Source organism: Dromiciops gliroides, chromosome 6, assembly GCF_019393635.1.
Source record: "Dromiciops gliroides isolate mDroGli1 chromosome 6, mDroGli1.pri, whole genome shotgun sequence".
Lineage (NCBI taxonomy): Eukaryota > Metazoa > Chordata > Mammalia > Microbiotheria > Microbiotheriidae > Dromiciops > Dromiciops gliroides.
Window position 1 is genome coordinate 42664929 of NC_057866.1, and position 22359 is coordinate 42687287.

The window sequence follows — 22359 nt, forward strand, 5'->3', positions numbered from 1 at the left end:
AGCAATCAAAACTTACATTCCTTTGAGCAAAGCACCTGCAGCTAAGGGTATGATTCCCTATACATACAGGGGAAGCAGAGGGAGAGGGAGGGAGAGAGAGCTTGCCACTTGGCCCAGATGGCTCTGGAGGACAGAGTGAGGCTGGTGACTTTGCACATTCCTCCCTCACTCAAATACAATTCACTGCAGGTCATGACATCACCTCGTCATGTCATGGTCCTCTTTGAGAATGAAGGACAAACAATAATCAAAAGTTCAAGAGTAGGTGTCACTGCTAAAGTCACATCATACATCCTGACCCCCCTCCTAGCCTAAAGATGCCCTTCAAGGACTTCTCTTTCTTGATGGTATTTTATTTGACATTCAACATAACCAAATCTATTGGCTATGACTTTGGCCACCATATCTCTGGAATGTAGTTGCAGCAGCAGTTACTGGCACCAAGTATTGAGAGCTCGAAGGGACTCCAGAAGTCATCAAGTCCTCCTAAGTCTTAACATATTGTTCTTGCTTTTCTGGATGTATTTTATTGTGTCATAATATTCCAGTACGTTAACACCCCACAGTTGTTTAGCTATTTCACAACCAATAGTCATGCTCTTTATTTATAACTCTTTGCTACCACAAAGAGTGCTGTATATATTTTGGCAAACATATGGCCTTTTAAAAATGTCTTGAGTTTCCCTGTACTACATGCCCAGCAGTGGGACCTCTTGGTTAAAGCTTAGTAAATTTTTTCTTATAATACAAACTGCATTCCAGAACAGCCAGGCGAATGTAGACCCGGTCCAAAGGTCTACTAACATGCCTGTCTTCCCACAGCCCTTTCAACAAGGAGTAGGGATTTTGGGTCATCTTTGGCTGTCTGATGTGGGCTGCAGTGAAACTTTGGAGTTGTCTCAATTGTAATTCTCTTCCTACAAATGATTTAAACTTTTTTCCTTTGAATGTTGAAACTTTTCTAATCTTTTTGAAACTATTCAGATCTTTTAGCATGTGCTTGTTTATAGTCAGAAATGCCCAGGAGTGTTCTTACTTGATTTTTGGTTAAACTTTATCTGCAATGGATTTCTGGCTATCTCTACTACTATCCTTCTCCCTACACTGGAATTATTCTCTAGAGTAGCTAGCTTGGTGAATAGAGGTAGTTTTCCCTCTCTCTTGCTTTCTGATTTACAGTTCTTTGGATTAGATTTGTAGTAGTCAAGGCGGATCTATTCTAAATATAACGCTTTAGCCACACTATATCTTTGGCCAGGAATCCATCATTCTTATCCTTTGATGGAAGTCCAGATTCCATCCTTGAACACCATCTTCTTTTTTTTTTTTTTTTTTTTTTTTGCGGGGCAATGGGGGTTAAGTGACTTGCCCAGGGTCACACAGCTAGTAAGTGTCAAGTGTCTGAGGCCGGATTTGAGCTCAGGTACTCCTGAATCCAGGGCCGGTGCTTTATCCACTGCGCCATCTAGCTGCCCCTGAACACTATCTTCTTAACCAGTTGCTTATTTCCCAAAGCAGCCTTCTTTGCTGGAACTTGACATGCTTTTGAATGGTAGAATAATGGTAATAGGAGGTGTGCCTCTAAGGTCTTGAGGATCTAGCCTAAGACTATAAACTCCTAATAGAAGTACAAATAAGGGAGTGCTACACATGTAAACAGATAGTTTGAACTTGAGGTCACTGTACCAAAAGACTGAAGTTTCTGGAAGTCTGGTCTCCAGAAAAATGGGCCTTGTTCTTCTTTTGAACTAAATCTACTAAAAAGAAGGTAGAAGTCTGAGATTTCATTAACAAATAACAAATTCATACATCGAACTGAGCGAACAAGGGGCAGAGAATCACAGAAACTCGGAGTTAAAAAGGATTGAAGAAATTATGAGGTCCAACTTCCACATTCAGAATGAATCCTCTCCACAAATCACCAGCAACTGATGGCATCAGCCTAAGAGGTGAAAGAAATCTCCTTTCCTTCCCCACCAAAGTCTCAAGATTGCTAAGAGTGGGTAAGGCAGTAAGAGTGCAGCCCTCCTTCATTGAAGGTGTGGGGGCAGAGCTATATCTAGCTCTTGAAGCAACTACACATTTCACTACATCCTGGTTATGGGGCATGGGTCATTCAGAGGAGAAGGAAGCACATGACAAAACAGGAGCCAAGGATGCTGGCTTGGCATTCTTCCAGGCTGAAGCTTTAAGAGTATATCTATTGGTAGGGGATGCCATTAAATAATATAGCAAATCTAGCTGTATCATGTTGTCTCTGCTTCTACTGTATACCGTAGCTACAAGATTTCCCAGTTCCATGTATTATAGAGCTGCATCAGATTCAGATAGTTCAAGACAGAGACACTATCAGTTAAATAAACAACAACAACATTAAGTTGGAAACAGAAAGGTTGACACAGGCATTCATCACTCATTTACTGATCATCCTCAGAAATTAGCTAGTTGCTAGACAACTCCATGTCTCAGAATACATTAGGGCATAGCTTTTTGGCTAAGTAGGGAAGGGGCATTTCAATCTTTCTTGTTAGTTGTTCCTATGATATAATATCTGAAGACACTTTAGGAGAGAAAACACATCTTACTTAACTAAGAGGTGAATATATAAAAAGATGGTGGCTTTTTTAATGAAACAAAGCAGAAGATCACATGTTAGAGCTTTTGGAACCAGAACCAAATGATCAATTATTAAGTGTCTGCAATGTCCAAAGGATTCTGCTCTCATTCTCAATGTTTTCATTTTATGAAATTTTAGAAATATTATATAATTTTCTTAATTTCTTGAGCATTGCTAATATTTTCAGCATTATAGCTAACATTTAATAAAATGCTGTATGGCACTAGGGAAGGCAGCAAGACCAGAGTTCAAATCCAGTCTTTGCAATATTATGGTATTAAAGCATGGGGCTCCCTAGGCTATTGTCTAAGGCTATGAATTACAAAGGAATTGCTGATTTTCACTTAGGAAGGAGTCTCCACACAGGGAGTGTTCTATACAGATAAAATAACAGGTATTAGCCAACAACAACAAATCATCATTTGAAATATTTAGAGGAGCCTATTTCTAATTTGATCCTGGTTACCAAAGATGGGAAATAGAACTCACTTTAAAAAACTAATTTGTTGTTTTCACAAAATTCTCAGGAGCTCTCTTATTTTGTTAGAAGGCGCATTAGGCAAGAGAGTATAAGGATGAGCTTTCCTTTCTTAGCAAGGATTGGTCATTTATATATTATGCAACATACACTACAGAATCGTGCTACTAGAGCTAATGACCAATATGAACATTATTTGATTTAAGTAAAGTAAACCTGTTGGCTAAAGAGGATATTGAAATTTCTTCTTCAATTAAAAAACAAACAAAACTGAAATCACAAGTTGCTATAAAACTACAATACTTGACACAAAGGTCAAATAAAAAGAAAAAAGAGCCCTAAGTACCTCCATCATAGATTTTTATCTAGAAACACAATTCTTCCAAATTTCATCTTTCAAAAAAACCAGATACATATTGTTTTGACACAACAGATAATTCCCAAGAAATATCTGAACAGGTATCCTTACTAGGGAATCCTAGCACTAGGAATAGGACTGGTCCCATTTGGCACCTCCTTCACTCATTATCCAATTTTGGGTTACAGTTATACATTGGAGAGGAGTAGTTGTAGTCATAGGAGAGCAGGAAATCTACCTAGGTAAAGACCAGAGCACAGACCAGGAAGGCAGTGACCAGACTAGACCCCAAGACCTAGCTGTAAAAGCAGCAGAAGGACATAAAAGATTGAAGCTCAGATCTATAATTTCCCTTCTCAGCCCAACCCTAACATAAGCCCAAAGTCAAGAAACAGGCTAGGAAAAAGAGCCAAAGGGCAGGGGAAGGACAAGGTCATGAAAAGTTACTATGGTGACAGGAAAGTACAAGACACAAACTCAGAAGAAGACAATGTCTTGAAAACATCCATAAGCAAGTCCTCCAAACAAAATGCAGATTGGATACAAATTTGATAAGAATTCCTAGAAGAGCTAGAAAAAGAGACTTAAAAAAAAATTTAAACCAAATAAAAGTGGTTAAAAAAAAGGGAGGGGAATGAAAATAATGCAAAAAGTTATGAAGAAAAAAAAAGAATTGGAGGCGGAGCCAAGATGGTGTAGGAAAGGCATTAAATGCTCTGAGCTCCTGACATAATTACTCCAAAAACAGCCATAAGAAAACCCTGGAGCAGCAGAATGGGCTGAGATTATTTTCCAGCCAAAGATAGCTTAGAAGCTCGCCAGGAGGGCATCCATGCTGGGCTGGGAGCGGAGTCCAACCCCATGATCATGCCAACAAAGATTCAGCCCCTGGCAGGCTGCACGCAAGAAAGTCACCCTGGAGCCTCTGAATCACCTGCAGCGCCGGTGTCTTCTGGAACGAAGTTTACAATCAGGTGAGACGGTGGAATGGCTGGTGGGGGTGATGATGGGGGAAAAGACAGGGGTGTCTGCGGGACTTAAGGGGGAATTTGGCAGTCCTACCCCAGCAGGAACCTGGAAGAAATCTTGAATGGTGAAGGCCCAGGTAAGGGAGGGGTGCAGGCTTCTTGGAACTAACAACCATAGCACAAAAAGTTTTGCTGCCTGGTTAATTAACAAGTTGGCTGGAAGTTATCTTCGGACCAGAGAACAGGCCAGGCAAGTAAAAAACCTGCCCTTCCTTAAAGTGAAACACCTGGAATGCTCTGAAGCTTGGGGCAGTTTAGCTTGGAAGTAGGGCCCCTTTGTAAGAGGGAGTTAAAAGTCAAGTAAAAGATGGGCAATATGAGCAAGCAGAAAAAGTTGAGTAGCATAGAAAGTTTCTTTAGCAATAAGGAAGATCAAGATGCACCCTCAGAAGAGGATAGCAATGTCAGGGTTCCTACATCCCCAGCTTCCAAGAAAAATGTGAATTGGTCTCAGGCCATAGAGGCACTCAAAAAGGACTTTGAAGACAAAGTAAGAGAGGTAGAGGAAAAAATGGAAAGAGAAATGAGAGTGATGCAGGAAAGTCACGAGACAAAGGTCATCAGCTTGAAAAGTCAAATGGAAAAGGAGATACAAAAGTTCTCTGAAGAAAACAATTGCCTAAGAATTAGGATTGAACAAATAGAAGCCAGTGACTTTATGAGAAACCAAGACATAATAAAGCAAATCCAAATGAATAATAAAAATTGAGGGCAATGTGAAATATCTTCTTGGAAAAACTGCTGACCGGGAAAATAGGTCCAGGAGCGATAATTTGAAAATTATCCGTCTACCTGAAAACCATGATCAAAATAAGAGTTTAGACATATCTTCCAAGAGACTTTCAGGGAAAATTGCCCTGATATTCTAGAAAGAAATCCCAAAAGGAAAATTTCCAGGATTATAGCCAAATTCCAGAGCTACTAGGTCAAGGAGAAAATACTGAAAGCAACCAGAAAGAAACAATTTAAATACTGTGGAGTCACGGTCAAGAGAGCACATGCTCTAGCAGCTTCTACATTAAAGGATCAGAGGGCATGGAATATGATATTCCAGAGGGCAAAGGAATTGGGTTTACAACCAAAAATCACCTACCCAGCAAAACTGTGTATAAGCTTTCAGGGGAAAAAATGGGACTTCAATGAAAGGGATTCATGATGAAAGCACCTAAACTGGACAGAAAATTTGACTTTCAAATGCAAGACCCTAAGGAAGCAAAAAAAGGTAAACAGGAAAAAGAAATTATTAGAGACATTAAAATGTTAAACTGTTTACATTCCCACATGGGAAGATTATATGTCTAAATCATAAGAGCTTTCTGAGTATTAGGGCAGATGATAGGAATGAATTTAGACAGAGGGCACAGGTAGAATTTTATTATGAAGGGATGATATCTGTAAAGCATTTATTTTTTGTTTCTCTTTCTTTTTTTGGTTGGGGGGGTGGGGTGGTGGGGTGGTGGGGTGGTAGTCAGGGTTGGTGAGTGTGTGGTGTCAGAGTCCGAATTTGGGCTTGGGTCCTCCTGGGTTCAGGGCAGGTGTTTTGTCTACTGTGTCTCCTCGCTGCCCCATGATGACAGCTTTAGGTTAAAATTGAGGGGAGAGAGGAATGCACTGGCCGAGGGGAAAGGAGAGAGGTAGAATGGGGTGAAATATCACAGGAAAGAAGCAGGAAAGGTTTTATGGAGTGGAGGGAGAGAGATGGTAGAGGAGTGGGGAAGTGAATGCACCTTATAATAAACAGAATTAGCTCAAAGACCTTAATCTCATCAGTGTTGACTCAAGGAGCTATGAATAACATACACACCCAACTGGGTGGAGTAATCTATCTAACCCTATAGGAAAGTAGGAGGGGAAGGGGATAAGGAGGGAGGGGTGAAAGAAGGGAAGACAGAACAGGGGAGGGGGCAGTCAGAAACATAACACTTTTGAGGAGGAATAGGGTAAAAGAAGATAGAAAATAGAGTAAATATCATGGGAAGGGAATAGCATGGAGGGAAACAGTTAATAGTAATTGTGAAAAAAATTCTGAAGCAGAGGCAAGAGTAATGTAAGATGATGATTATTGTTGATGTGATGATAGATTGATAAATGGATTGATGAGGAGGAAGATTGAAAGGAGGATTGATTGACAATGATGACAACTGACTTAGGATAATGATGAATATTGATGGATAATGCTTGATGATGATTATTAATGTTGATGATGGTGGCAAAATGTATGGTATTTATTTTGCTGGGCAATGATATTGTGAAGAAAATTCTTTGTCAAGGTTAAAGTACTATATAAAAGTCATCTATTATTGTTGTTGCAATAATCAACCTTATGGGTTCATGTTAAGGAAATCTCTCTTTCAAGTACTATATGAATGTAGTTCACTATAAAAAAAAAAAGTGATGAGCAGGATACTATCAGAAAGACCTGGAGGGACGTGCATGAACTGATGCAAAGTGAAATCTAATGTATACAAAATAACAGTAATATTGTGAGATGTTCTGCTGTGAATGACTCTGTTATTTTCAGCAATGCAATGATCCTAGACAGCTCTGAAGGTCTTATGAAAAATGCAGTCCATCTACACAGAGAGAACTGATGTTATTTGAACACAGATTGAAACATAATTATTTTTGTTAGTTACCTTATCAGAAACAAAAAATAAATGATGAGCAGGATGTTATCAGAAAAACATGGAAAAACCTACATGAACTGATGCAGAGTGAAATGTGCTATTTGCAAAATAACAGCAATAGTGTAAGATGATCTTCTGTGAATGACTTGGTTCTTTTCAGCAATGCAAAGATCCAAAACTCTGAAAGACTTATGAAAATTGTAATCCATCTACAGAGAAAGAAATGATGGTATCTGAAAACAGATTGAAGCATAATTTTCTTTTGATAGTTGCTTAATCTGAAGTTTTGCTTTTGTCTGTTTTCTTTCACAACCTGGCTAATGGGGAGATGTTTTACATGACTACTCATTATGTATAACTTATATTGAATTGCTTTAGTTCTTGGGGGTTGGGGTGGGGAGGGAGAGAGGAAGAGAAGTTAGAACACAAAGTTTAAAAAAAATTGATTTCAAAATTTGTTTTTACATATAATTTGGAAAAAATAAAATTCTAAACATTTCTTAAAAAAAAGAATTAAAAGAATTAGCTTGTTAAAAGTAGCAAAAATGCTGAAGAAAATAACTCCTTAAAAATCAGAATTAGCCAAATGGAAAGAGGTACAAAAGCTCACTGAAGTAAATAACTCCTTAAAACTTAGAATTGGTCAAGTGGAAGATGGTGACTCTAGACACATCAAGAAACAATAAAACAAAGTCAAAAGACTGAAAAATACAAGAAAATGTGAAACATCTCATAGAAAAAACAAATGACCTGGAAAACAGATTAAGGAAAGATAATTTAAGAATTACAGAATTACCTGAAAACCATTATCAAAAAAGAGTCTAGACATTATATATCGAGAAATTATCAAGGAAAACTTCCCAGCTATCTTAGAACCAGAGGGTAAAGTAGAAATTGAAATAATCTACTGGTCACCTCCTGAAAGAAATCAGAAAATGAAAACTCCCAAGAATATTATATCCAAAATTCAGAGCTCCCAGGTCAAGGAGAAAACACTGAAAGGAATCAGAAAGAAATAATTCAAATGCCATAGACCCACAGTCAACTTCACACAAGATTTAGCAGCTACTACTATAAAGAAGTAGAAGGCTTAGAATATGATTTTATGTTGTTAATTTGGCTCTTCCTTTTAGTTCATTGTGATTATTGCATAGAAGTATTCATACTGATCATTTCTTATAGCTCAATAAGAGCACTCAGTAATTGGGTTATCATGCCAAATATTTCTTAGCCACTCTGAATCATCAGACACATATTTTGTTCTACAGATTTTTTTTTTTGTTATCAAATAATACCGGTGTTAACATTGTGAAGTGTGTTTGTGTGTGTGTGCGAGCACACATACACATGCGCACATATGGGCTTTTTTTCTTGTCATCAAAAACATCTGTGGGATATATTCCCAGTTGTCAAATCACTAGGTTAATCAATAAATTAGTAAAATTAATAAAATTCCCTTTGTATTTCTCCTAATTTTATTTTCTTTGGGCCTATTTTCATATCCTAATAATAAAGGAGTCTAAATATGGTGGTTGTGATAGCAATTAAGAAAATATATACCTATTGAAGCGTTGGCAGATAAGATATTTTCCATTTCATGTCTATTTGCTATCCTTCCTACTTCATCAACAAATGATATTAGAATGATCTATCTTAATTCAATTTCACACTAAGTTCTCTGTAGGTTCAACTACCTCTTTCTAAAACTCACTCTTTTGTGAGCTGATACTTTTTAAATAATACTTCTAATAAATTATTATAGAATGATAGTATATATTATACATTCATAAAATTATTAAGGATGGCGTCTCATACTATTGTCTTTACCTTATTCTATTTCCTCTTCATATGAGCAAATGTTGTGAAATTAACCTATTGAGTGGAACGTGAAAGCTCAAAGTGGATTCACAGAATTAAAAGTTTGCAATGATATTGCTTAATTGCTAGATTTTAGTTACCTTTTCATTCTACTTCTTTTTTTTAGTGGGTGTGAAAGTGTTTATTTGTAATACATATTGCAACTGACAGAATTTATTTTATTCTTTTGGAATTTCAGCAGCAATTCCCATGTTAGAGGTTTCCCCAGAAAACTCGTCAAAGGATTTCCACCTACACACTGAATATCTAAATAGGACTTGACCTATTTTTTGCCTTATTAATGCATCAGGATACACAACATAGGGGGTGGTAATGGGGTGGAGATTAAAGCTAGTATGAGTTTTAAATAAAAAGAAAAAAATTATTAAGTAAAGAATTGAAGGCGAACTTTATCCGGGCTATATTTTATTTCTGGTATATATTAAATGATAATCTAGAATTCTACCCTTAATCAAGGAATAGCATCTGTTTTCAAAAGCACAGTTTTGTTATTTAGTTTTTAAAATTTATATTCATAAGCATGAGAAGAAATGAATTTTAATGTTGAAAACAGAATGCATTATAAATCATCCATATATCTTTCTTCCTGGGCCTTGTGGCAACAGAATATATTACTTAAGGGTTAAATAACTCAATATTAAAAATATAATAAAATGATTAAATAATGAATAAAGACATTATATGACTATACTAAAAAAGTAATCAAAATACCAGCACTGTATGGAAAATATTATAATACACACTTATAAATATATTATTTTGATTTTGTAAATGAACATATTCCAAAATATTTTTCTTCCAAAAATATGAATCGATTTTTTTTTCTGGGACACTATAGAATCATGGTATTTTAGAATTTGATGGGTCCTCAGAGACAAACTATCCTAAACTATAGATGATTGAAAACTGATCCTTTCTGCAACATCTCCAACAATGAGTTTCAGTTGAGTAAGGTTCTACTAAACTCTCAAGGAAGCCCATTATTTTAACTCTTAATTGTTGATAAGTTTTTCCTTAAATTGAAGGAAATTTGCTTCTGTAACTTTCATTCATTTTTTTTAAATTAAATTTTATCTTATTTTCATTCTCTCCCTCTTATCTTTCCTCTCACTTTTCCCCTTCCCTAAACCATTAAGAAAGCAAGACAAAAAAGGGGGGAAGGGGAAGAAAGCTGTTCCAGACACAAACAAGAAAGCAACACAAATTCCCGCATTAGCCATTTCTAAAACAAAAGAAAACAAAACAAAAAATCTTTTAATCTGTACTCTGAGTCCATCAACCTACCTCTCTACAAAGTGGGCATCGTATTTCACCATGAGTCCACTGGAATTGTGGTTCGTCATTGTATTGATCTTTAAAATTATCTGCATTTACTATAGTTTTGTTACTGTATAAATTCTTTTCCTATGTTCTAGAAGCTCACTTCATTCCACATCAGGTCACACAACTCTTTCCAGGTTTCTCTGAAATTGTCCCTCTCAACATTTCCACTACAGTATCCCATCACATTAATACAACATTACTTTTTCAGCCATTCTTCAAATGATGGACACTTCTTTCAGTCTCCAATTTGCTACCACAAAAACAAACAAACAAACAAACAAACTGTAAAAACTGGCACAAATATCTCTGTACATACGGCTCCCTTTCCTCCTTCCCTGATCTCTGTGGGGTATATAACTAGCAATAGCATTGCTGAGTCAATAGGCATCCAAAGTTTAATAGCTTTTTTTGGGACACAATTCCAAAATGTTTTCCTGAATGGCTAGACAAACCACCATTAGTGTATTAATGTACCTGTTTGCCCATAGCCCCTCCAGCATTTGTCATTCTCCTTTTTTTTTTTGGTCATGATTGGGAAGTGGAATCCCAGAGTTTCTTTAACATGCATTTCTTTCTTTCTTTCTTTCTTTCTTTCTTTCTTTCTTTCTTTCTTTCTTTCTTTCTTTCTTTCTTTCTTTCTTTCTTTCTTTCTTTTTTTTGCAGGGCAATGAGGGTTAAGTGCACAGGGCCACACAGTTAATAAGTGTCAAGGGTCTGAGGCCGGATTTGAACTCAGGTCCTCCTGAATCCAGGGCTGGTGCTTTATCCACTGTACCAACTAGCTGCCCCCAACATGCATTTCTCTATTAGTGATTTAGACCATTTTAATGTGGCTACTGATAGCTTAAATTTCTTCAACTGAAAACTGCTTGTTAATAATATCCTTTGACCACTTATTAGGGAATGGATCTCAGGTTTATGAATTTGAATCAGTTATCTACCTTCATTCATTGTTCCTCATTCTGATCTTTGGGGACAAGCCTAAGTCCAAACCTTTTTCTCACATGGCATCCTTTCTGAATATGTGAAGAAGATTATCATTCTTCAGCTCCAAGTCATCTTCAGGCTAAACAACCCTAGTGCCTTTCACTAACCCTCCCTGAGTCTTACGCCCTTCACCATCTTAATCACCTTCATCCAATGATTGAATCCCCAAACTAACCACAATATTCCAGATGTCTTCTGACCAGGAAAAACTTCAAAAAGATTTCTTCTATTCTGAACACTTTCTCTTAATGTAGCATAAGTCACACTAGCCTTTTTAGCTTGTAAGCTGAACTTATGTTATGCCTGCAGTCCTACTGAAATGAATGTTGTTTTTTTAAATAATGGCTGTCCCAATAAACTCTTACATCTTCTAATTTTAAAGTTGATTTGCGAAGCCCAAGTGAAAAATTTTACCTTTATCCAATTCTGGCCAACATTCAGGACTTTTTTGTTCTCTACTGTGTCATCCATTCAGTTAGCTTTCCTTTCTAGCTTTGTGTCATTTGCAAATTTGACAAGTATATATGTCATCTGTACCTATAACCCAAGAGTTGATAAAAGTATTGAAAGTATTGAAATCCCTAATGGTTTCTCCCAGATACCTCCATCCTAGTTAACAATGGCCATTGATGATGATTCTTTGGCATGTCAATCAACAGGTTCTAAATCCCCCTAAGCTATCATCTAGAATATACATTGCCATCATTTTAACAAGAATAACAATTAAGACTTTGTTAAAATCTAGAGGTATTATATTTATACCATTTTCCTACTTTACTTACTAATCTAGTAACCCTTTAAAAGAGAAAAAGAGGGCAGCTAGGTGTCACAGTGGATAAAGCACTGGCCCTAGATTTAGGAGGACCTGAGTTTAAATCCGGCCTCAGACACTTGACATTTACTAGCTGTATGACCTTGGGCAAGTCACTTAACCCTCAATGCCTTGCAAAAAGAAAGAAAAAGAGAGAGAGAGAGAACAAAAGAAAGAAAGAAACAAACAAACAAACAAAGAAAAAACAAAGAAACAAAGAAAGAAAAGTGTACTTAGTTTGGTGTGACTCAAGCTGTTTCTGTGATTCTACTTCCTTGTCTATACCTTCAAGAACAAGAAAACCCATTTTACTTCCTATCTCAAATTAAGAATTCCTGGCTATAAAAAGGCCCATCAGAAATGTAGACATTAGGGCATTACTAAGTTTATGTGAAAATCACAGAAAAGCCGTGCATGTGTCCAGATAGAAATTTTTATGCCTTCCTAACTCCAACCCACACTGATCTCCCATCTGTGAAATTCCATTGCCATTCTAGGCAGTACTACACAAGTGAATACATTAATTTTGTTTTATGTATGGTAAATTTGTCTCCCTACTTAGATTATAAATTCTTTAAGACTTAGAACCATATCTTATATTTCTTTTGTATCACCATTTTCCTACCTTTTGTCTCTTAGAATATCTAGCACAAGCCTGGGCATATATGATGCATTTTTAATAGTCTTGTTAATTGATTATGCTGCATTCATCCTAGGGCTAATGGCCAAAGTCTAGGGTAGGAAAATATTGCCTTTGGTCATTTTTAAGACTCCAGAGAACTTGAAGCCCATAACCAAATGAGTAGAACAGGAATTAGTTTTCATTGACATTATTGTTTTTCTTTTCAAAGAGTTTAGTCTACATTCTAGACCTTAGTATATGGAAGGGATTTGACTAGGCAGAGCACCAACACCTGGGAAAAGAGTGATTCTTACAAGTTGATTTTGAAAATCATCTTAAATTGCACAGGTATGAGCTCCAATTTACCTTATAAGTCAAAAAGAATTAAGAGATGTCAAAGAGTTATACAACAAAAATCTCATCAAAATAGATATCTTAGGGGTTGGTTAAATGGTGCAGTGTATAAAGCACTAGCCCTGGATTCAGGAGGACCTGAGTTCAAATGTGACCTCAGACACTTGACACTTACTAGCTGTGTGACCCCGGGCAAGTCACTTCACCCCATTGCCCTGAAAAAAAAAAAAGAAAGAAAGAAAGAAAGAAAGAAAGAAAGAAAGAAAGAAAGAAAGAAAGAAAGAAAGAAAGAAAGAAAGAAAGAAAGAAGGAAAGAAAATAGATATCTTAAAACTATTGTTTTATAAATTTAGTATATTAATATTATTGCTTTCCAAATTGAGTACCTTTTAACAAGAAATTTAGCTCAATGTATCCAAGATTTAATTGGTTTCCCTTCTCATGTTAAATAATATCTGATGGCCATTTGGTCAAGGTGGCATTTAGTAATATTCAAATGATAAAAACTATTATGTTTTTTATCTTCATGATGATAAAAAGGTAAAAAGCTCATTATCAATTGTTAAAATGGCCCAGGTTTATTGTGTCTAATTTTTTTTTTCTTTTAATTTGGATACACTTAAAGAAATTCATCCACTTTGAAATCATCACATAGCAGAAATGACCCCCTAAGACTAGTGAAATTCACAGCAGCTGTGTATCTCAAATGGAAAAACTGTGAATATTTACCAGGAAATAGGGGCAGCTAGGTGTCGTAGTGGATAAAACGCTGGCCCTGGATTCAGGAGGACCTGAGTTCAAATCTGGCCTTAGACACTTGACACTAGCTGCGTGACCCTGGGCAAGTCACCTAACCCTCATTGCCCCGCAAAAAGAAAATAAATAAACAAACAAACAAATAAATAAATAGATAGATAGATAGATAAATAAATAAATAGGGTAGGGGCAGCTAGGTGGCGCAGTGGATACAGCACTGGCCCTGGAGTCAGGAGTACCTGAGTTCAAATCCGGCCTCAGACACTTAACACTTACTTGCTGTGTGACCCTAGGCAAGTCACTTAACCCCAATTGCCTCACTAAAAAAAAAATTTAAAAATTAAAAAAAAACAACAACAACAATATTTACCAGGAAATCTGAATTTTGAGTATGAAGAAATGTTCAGTATATTTTCTCAATACTATCCTCCAAACACATCCACACACATACAGACACACACTTTTAACAAATAATTTAACAACAGAAGATGGTGGGAAGCTATTGGGGAATTATTAGGATAAATTGCTTTCTTTCTCCCTCTCAAGGTAAATTTGGAAACTAGCTGTCGAAAAGGGAAATGTATTTTCCCAACAAGTAAAATTCCCAAGTCTTTGTCAGAGTAGCTAAGCATTTCTTTTACTTCTTTGAGAATTACAACTCTACTTAGTTACAGGAAATAAGGTTATTCATGCCCCTTTGACTGCTCCTAGCAAAGCTTTAGACAAAATTTAAAACAGCTTCTCAAGAGAGAAATAAGGTAGACAGATGAAAAAAATCATATATTTCCTGGAATAATGGGACAAGTGGGAAGGGGGAGGCAAAATATGAGTGTTACAAATATACGAAGATTTATGGTATGCCTTTTAACTTTGGGTGGTGAAAGTTGGTTCATATCTTTCTCCAAACCAGTTGTTGAAAAAGGAGATACTAAAATTGAGTATAACCAGAAAATACTAACCTGTATTTAATGCTGTTAAAATGGAGATTAAATTGGATGTTGTGCAATAAAATGCTTACTACACTACCATATAGATCTATAACTGAGTCAATATGGACCCTCCCCTAGCCTCCCTAAAGCAGACCTCAGATGCTCTAGAATGGAATAAGAGGGTTTCTGTGGGTAGGTGAGTTTGTAAGAGGAACAAAAAATTCATCATCCTGCCTGATGAACAACTTAACCTAAGTGAAGAAACCAGAAATTGACAAGTTTGTCCTCACATCAAGCTAGGTGGCACTGGGCCTGGAGTCAGGAAGAACTGAGTTCAGACACTACTAGCTGTGTGACCCTGGGCAAGTCATTTAACCCTGTTTGTCTCAATTTCCTCATTTTTAAAATGAGCTAGAGAAGGAAAAGGCAAACCACTCCTGTATCTGTTCCAAGAAAATTCCAAAAAGGGTCATGAAGAGTCAGATACAACTAAACAACAACAACAAAAACAACACCACACCAAAGAAACAAAGGGACTGATTCGTCAGGCCCATGGTGAAAGTTCTTCTAGCCTAGTAGGAGCTGCTTTGCCTTTAGAAATCAGGGAATATTTCTACTTTAAGATGAACCATAAAGAATTAGGATGGCAGCAACCAGCATTTTCTAATGGAAATTTAAAAGAATTACTTATGTCATATATATATATATATATATATATATATATATATATATATATATATACACACACACACACACACACACATATATAAATATATATATATATATATATATATATATATATATATATATATAACACTTTTCTAAACTGCAACCTTTGGACCTTCAGTAAATCTATAGTTTTTACAATCCTCATCATACCTATTTTTTAAATCCTCAATTGTGTGTATACTTAAATTTTAGGGGATCTGGATCAATGATTTGGGTATATAACAGCTAAGGCAAAAATCAGAAACAAGAGCTTCAAGGATAGAGCTGATAAGTTAAGTAAAAACAAACCAAACAAAAAAAAAACCCACTAAGTAATATGTTACATTATAGATAATAGCCCAAAAAGACATAAGAAAATTAGAAACAAATGTATGTGTCACCCCTTTTATTTCATATATGCTTGTGCCCTTTGCATATATGCCATTATGAATGACTATTAACAAGTCTCCAAGTTGTATTGATCCATTCTTATGCAGAATTTTATTTCAATTCTCTCTTTTTATTATTAAAAATCAATCCCCCCAATCTCTCCAAAGGAGAATGGCTATGTGGGTTTCCAACAACATGATTTGATATGTTCTTGCCTACAAGGTCTAGCATGAATTTAAGCTTCAGCCTGACCTTTTAATTGCTCAGCTTTTGTTAACATTGTTAGTTTATGATTCTGTGTGAAAGCCTGACAGAGTCTAAAGCACTACCTATTAGAGGAAAATTTTAAGTACCATAAAAAGAAACAAATAAAAAATATTTCAGAAGATTATGTCATAACATTTTCTCAAAGTATTTCACACCACTTACTTCTTTGATAAAATAATTACAAGAACCTCTGCTAAAATTTTAATCCCTGGATTGGAGGAAATATGAGGTACTTAAAGGCAAGGCCAATTCAAGTCTCTGGCAGGTCATGTCAAGCTAGAAGGGCTTTGAATATGGGTCTTATGACAAACTGTGCATCAGTTATTATATGACAGGCCTATATGGGTGAGGAAGGAATGCCCACCAGAGATTCGGTCACCATGAGATCAATTTTTTGGTAACAGTGATATACAATGAATGTTGATTAAGAGTGGGACGAGGGAGCAGCTAGGTGGCGCAGGGGTTAAAGCACCGGCCCTGGATTCAGGAGTACCTGAGTTCAAATCCGGCCTCAGACACTTGACACTTACTAGCTGTGTGACCATGGGCAAGTCACTTAACCCCCATTGCCTAAAAAACAAAAAAAAAACAAAAACAAAAACAAGAGTGGGACGAAGTTGAATTCTCTGACAGTGAACCCAAACTGAAATGGAAATGCTGAATTAGTTGTAAAATTAGAAGATTATCATCAAATACAGTAGAAAAGAAATGGCTCAAGACCGAAAAGATATTGTGATGTATAAAGGACAAATATACTAGCCTGGAAGACAAAAGACTTTCCACTAATTATACGAGTCACTTAAACTCTTGGACCTGAGTTTCCTCACTTGCAAAATAAGGCGGGGTGGGGGAGACTCCTGATACAAACAATGATTTGTTTGTTCAACAACCATTCATTACATGTCTACTTTGTTCATATCACTGAAATCTAGACGGAAATTTGGAGTTCATCATTAAGTACACTTTCCAAACCAATCCAGTTCAAGAATATACCTAACATATGGTAATCTAGCCTGACATTTCCCATCATGGGAACTAAACACTAGTTCACAAAGTTGTCCATTCCATTTTTTTTTTTTTTTAGTGAGGCAATTGGGGTTAAGTGACTTGCCCAGGGTCACACAGCAAGTAAGTGTTAAGTGTCTGAGGCCGGATTTGAACTCAGGTACTCCTGACTCCAGGGCCAGTGCTCTATCCACTGCGCCACCTAGCTGCCCCCATTCCATTTTTCAACAGCTCCATCATTAATAAAGTCTTTCTTTCTATTGAGTTTCCATGTAATTTCTACATATATCCTAGCTCTGTTCTATACTAAAAGGTGACCATCTTGTACACATAACAGATGGCCCTTCAAACATCCAGAGACAAGCATCATTTCCTCCTTAAGTCTTTTTCTTTCTTAAAAAAAGTCTTTCGTTTTTTCTCTGTGCCTGTGCTTTTTAAAGAATTTGTAATGTTTACTTAATCTACTTCCCATCAACATTTTTTTTAAGTGAGGCAATTGGGGTTAAGTGACTTGCCCAGGGTCACACAGCTGGTAAGTGTTAAGTGTCTGAGATCGGATTTGAACTCAGGTCCTCCTGACTCCAGGGCCGGTGCTCTATCCACTGCGCCATCTAGCTGCCCCAACATTTTTTCCAAAGGAAAATGTTATCATCCATTTTTATCAAGGACAACATTTCCACAACTCCCAAATGCACTATTAAGATGGCATTGATTTAGGTTATTTAGTGGAAAGTTGATCTGAATATCAGGAAAAAAAAAATGAATGACGTGCAGTGATATCACTCTGAAGCACACAGAGGAGTGTGTAGTGGGAGTTTAGGTGTACTGTCTCCCACTTGTTTCTCCGCAGTGAATGGTATGGGAGATCTAGTACATTCCTGGAATCTGAAATCATTAACGTTCTTACTTTTTTTTTGAGAAACAAGTTTATTTGCCAAATTTCTATTCATGTGTTAACTATATGTATGTGTGAATGTGTGTCTGTGTCTGTGTGGGTATGTATATATATATATATACACATTTATATATGTGTGTTTGTGTGTGTGAGTGTGAGTGTGAGTGTGCGTATATGTATATGTGTGTGTTCCTTTGATTTTATGGCCAGAACCACTTAATGTATTTGTGTAGCTATAATGGCAGTAAGAGGAAAAATACAACATAGAAAATACTCTGTAAGTGGTATCAATATTGCAGGCAATTGCATTAGTTACTGAGGAGAAGACAGAGAGTATTTAATATGAGAGAGAGCAAGGCTGTCACTATTGCACAGGATAACAGAACCCAAAACAGAGGCTTTCATAAAAATTTTAGCACTTAAACTACATAAAGAAAGCACAATACTTACGGATACAATTCTGAAAGCTGTTGAGCTATAGCATAAGCTGTTGGATCTCTGTCTAGAACATATAAGGTAACATCCACTTCTTTCTGCAGAATGGCTCTTGAGTGGCCTCCTGAACCAAAGGTCATGTCAAGAATATTCTAGTGAACATACAAAAGAGCAAAATCAAATTATTTAAATTTGAATTTTAAGTCTTCATTGCTTTCTCTTTCAAGTAGCTAGTCAATTTCTAAATATGTATAATGATTTTTTCCCCAATAAAATAGTAAGTACTGATAAGGTTACATAACCAGGATCCAATTTGCTGTATGTGAATTCTGGCTCAGTTTTTATACAACTGCCTAATGTAGATTGAGCTCAAATTGTTTGTCATATGAGAATATTAATTTTTTCTCCTGTCTTTGTAGGACACCAGCATTTAAATCCTGAAAAGATCTGAGGAAATCACCAAGTTCAATGCATTCAGTCTTACAGTTGAGAAAACTGAGACTTCAGTGACTGGTTGAGGCAGTAAGTAAAAAGCTGGGGATCAGAACCCACACTCCCACTGTTTGTGAGCAGCTTTCTGTGTGGGCCACTTTATCTCAATGTTCAAAAATGTTGCATACAAATGACAAAAATATTCAAGAACATTAAAATAACTCCATTTCCCAGACCCATCTGACTTCTCCCTTTTTTAAATAAAGAAAAACACAAAACAAATAATCACTAAAATCCTGCTTACACAGTATAAAGTTAAAATAGTAAGTCAAGGAAGATATGGAGTCCTTGTCGATTTTCTATTGCCCAAACTACAAAATCAACAGTTACACAAGCATTATGCTTATAAGCACTTACTATGTACAAGGCAATGTGATACGAAAAAGGATCAGAGATCTGGAGTTAAAAGAGACCCCATTTTATAGATGGAGAAACTAAGGCCCAGAGAGTGACTTGGTCAATGTCATATAAGCAGTAAATGATAAAGTAGGTCCCTTGACTTCAAGTTCATTAGTGTATATGAAAATCACTGTTCTTTGCACAACACCATAGTGCCTCCCATGGTAGATCATAGTTCAGTAGTGAATTAAATTAGTACACTTGCTTCCTGTATAATCTGGGGCGAGTCACCTTCTAGGAACTTAATTTTCTCATATGTAAAATGTGGTATAGAAGGGTATACCAGATCAGGACTTTTTCCCTTTTTCCACACACAAGCCTTTTTTTGCCCAAGAACCTTTTACGCAACCCTGGGTAAATAGGCATATAAAGTACATAGACATAACCTGTTACTCTTGCCTAATATTCCATGACCCCCACATTCAGCTGCATGACCCCATATGGGGTTACAACCCATAGTTTAAGAAGGTAGGTGACCTCTAAAGTTGCTTACAGCTCAAATCCTACACCTGAATGATTTTTCGGAGAGACAAAAATCTCCCTACAGACCGCCCCTGTAGTAATTACTAACTTGGGAGGGTCTGTCTGACTTTTATACTGATTCAAAAGTCATTTGGAAGCTATATGTGCTACAAGACAAAACACTTCCAATGAGAAGACGTGAAATGCTCTTGGTGTTCCTTCTACCTCAAAAAGGGAGAAAAAGGGTGGTACTGATAGACAGGAGGGCAGATTGAGGCAGGCAGTGGTCAGAAGCAAAACACTGGTCAGGAAGAATAGGGTTAAAGATGGGAAAAAAGTACAAACAAAGGGAAAAGAGGATGGAGGGAAATAAACAGTTAGTAATCTTAACTGTTATTGTGAATGGGATGAACTCTCCCATAAAACAGAAGTGAATACCAAAGTGGATTAAAAATCAGAATCCTACAATATGTTGTTTACAAGAAACATATTTGAAGCAGAGAGATACACACAGAGTAAAGGCAAAAGGTTGGGGCAGAATATATTATGCTTCAACTGAAGTAAAAAAAAAAGCAGGGGTCGCAATTCTTATATCAGACAAAACGAAAGCAAAAATAAAGAGATAAGGAAGGAAACTGCATCTTGATAAAAGGTACCACAGATAATAAAGTAATGTCAATACTAAACATGTATGTGCCAAGGGGTATAACATCCAAATTCTTAGAGGAGAAGTTAAATGAGAAACAAGAGGAAAAAGACAGCATAACTATACTAGTGGGGGATCTGAATCTTCCCCTCTCAGAATCAGATACATCTAGCCACAAAATAAATAAGAAAGAAGTTAAAGAGGTGAATAGGATGTTAGAAAAATTAGATATGATAGACTTCTGGAGAAAATTGAAAGGGGATAGAAAGGAATATACTTTTTTCTCAGCAGTACATGGCACATTTTCAAAAATTGACCACGTATTAGGGTACAAAAACCTCATAGTCAAATGTAGAAAGACAGAAATATTACTATGCATCCTTCTCAGATCATGATTGAATAAAAATTACATGTAATAAAGAGCCATGGAAAGATAGACTGAAAATCAACTGGAAACAAAATAATCTCATCCTAAAGAATGAGTATGTCAAACAACATCATAGAAACAATCAATAACTTCATCCAAGAGAATGACAATAATGAGACAACATACCAAAATCTATGGGATACAGCCAAAGTAGTGCTTAGGGGAAATTTTATATCTCTAAATACTTACACGAAAGAAAAAGAGAAAGAGGAGATCAATGAATTGGACATACAACTAAAAAAGCTAGAAAAAGAACAAATTAAAAATCCCCAATTAAATACTAAACTAGAAATCCTGAAAATCAAAGGAGAAATTAATAAAATTGAAAGCAAGAAAACTATAGAATTAATCAATAAAACAGGTTTTATGAAAAAAAAACACAATGAAACAGATAAACCTTTGGTTAATTTGATTTAAAAAAAAAAGAAAGAAGAAAACCAAATCACCAGTATCAAAAATGAAAGGGGTGAATTCACCACCAATGAAGTGGAAATTAAAACAATAATTAGGAGCTATTTTGCCCAACTGTCTGCCAATAAATTTGACAATCTAAATGAAATGGATAAATATTTACAAAATATAAGTGGCCCAGGTTAACCGAAGAGGAAATAAAATCCTTAAATAGGCCCATTTTAGAAAAAGAAATTGAACAAGTCATTAATGAACTCCCTAAGAAAAACCTCCAGGGCCAGATGGGTTTACAAGTGAATTCTACCAAACATTTAAAGAACAATTAATTCCAATACTATACAAATTATCTGGAAAAATAGGTGAAGAAGGGGTTCTACCAAATTCCTTTTATGACACAAATATGGTGTTGATACCAAAACCATGCAGAGCCAAAACAGAGAAAGAAAATGACAAACCAATTTCCCTAATGGATATCGATGCAAAAAACTTAAATAAATTATTAGCAAGGAGATTACAGCAAGTGATCACCAGGATGATGCAGTATGACCAGGTGGGATTTATACCAGGAATGCAAAGCTGGTTCAAGATCAGGAAAACGATCAACATCATCAACCACATCAATAACAAAACTAAACAAAATCATATGATTATCGCAATATATGCAGAGAAAGTATTTGACAAAATACAACACTCATTCTTATTAAAAACACTAGAGAGCATAGGAATAGGTGGAGCTTTCCTTCAAATACTAAACAGTATCTACCTAAAACCATCAGCAAACATTACAGGTAATGGGGAAAAGTTAGAGGCTTTTCCAATAAGATCAGGGTGAAACAGGGATGTCCATTATCATCTCTATTATTTATTATTGTACTAGAAATGTTAGCTCTAGCAATAAGAGAAGAAAAAGGAATTAAAGGAAAAGAGGAAACAAAACTTTCACTCTTTGCAGATGATATGATAATTTACTTAGATAATCCTAAAAAAATCAACTAAAAAACTACTTGAAACAATTAACAACTTTAGCAAAGTTGCAGGATATAAAATAAACCCA

The 22359-nt window shown here is 36.1% G+C and overlaps 1 protein-coding gene across 1 annotated transcript in view; it reads right to left on the reverse strand.

Moving 5' to 3' along the window:
* METTL15 (methyltransferase like 15) overlaps positions 1-22359 on the reverse strand; it is a 227145-nt gene that overhangs the window by 95577 nt on the left and 109209 nt on the right. Inside the window, exon 3 of the mRNA XM_043969597.1 lies at positions 18484-18620. Coding sequence (XP_043825532.1) covers positions 18484-18620 — 137 coding nt within the window. The remainder of the gene's footprint in view (positions 1-18483; positions 18621-22359) is intronic.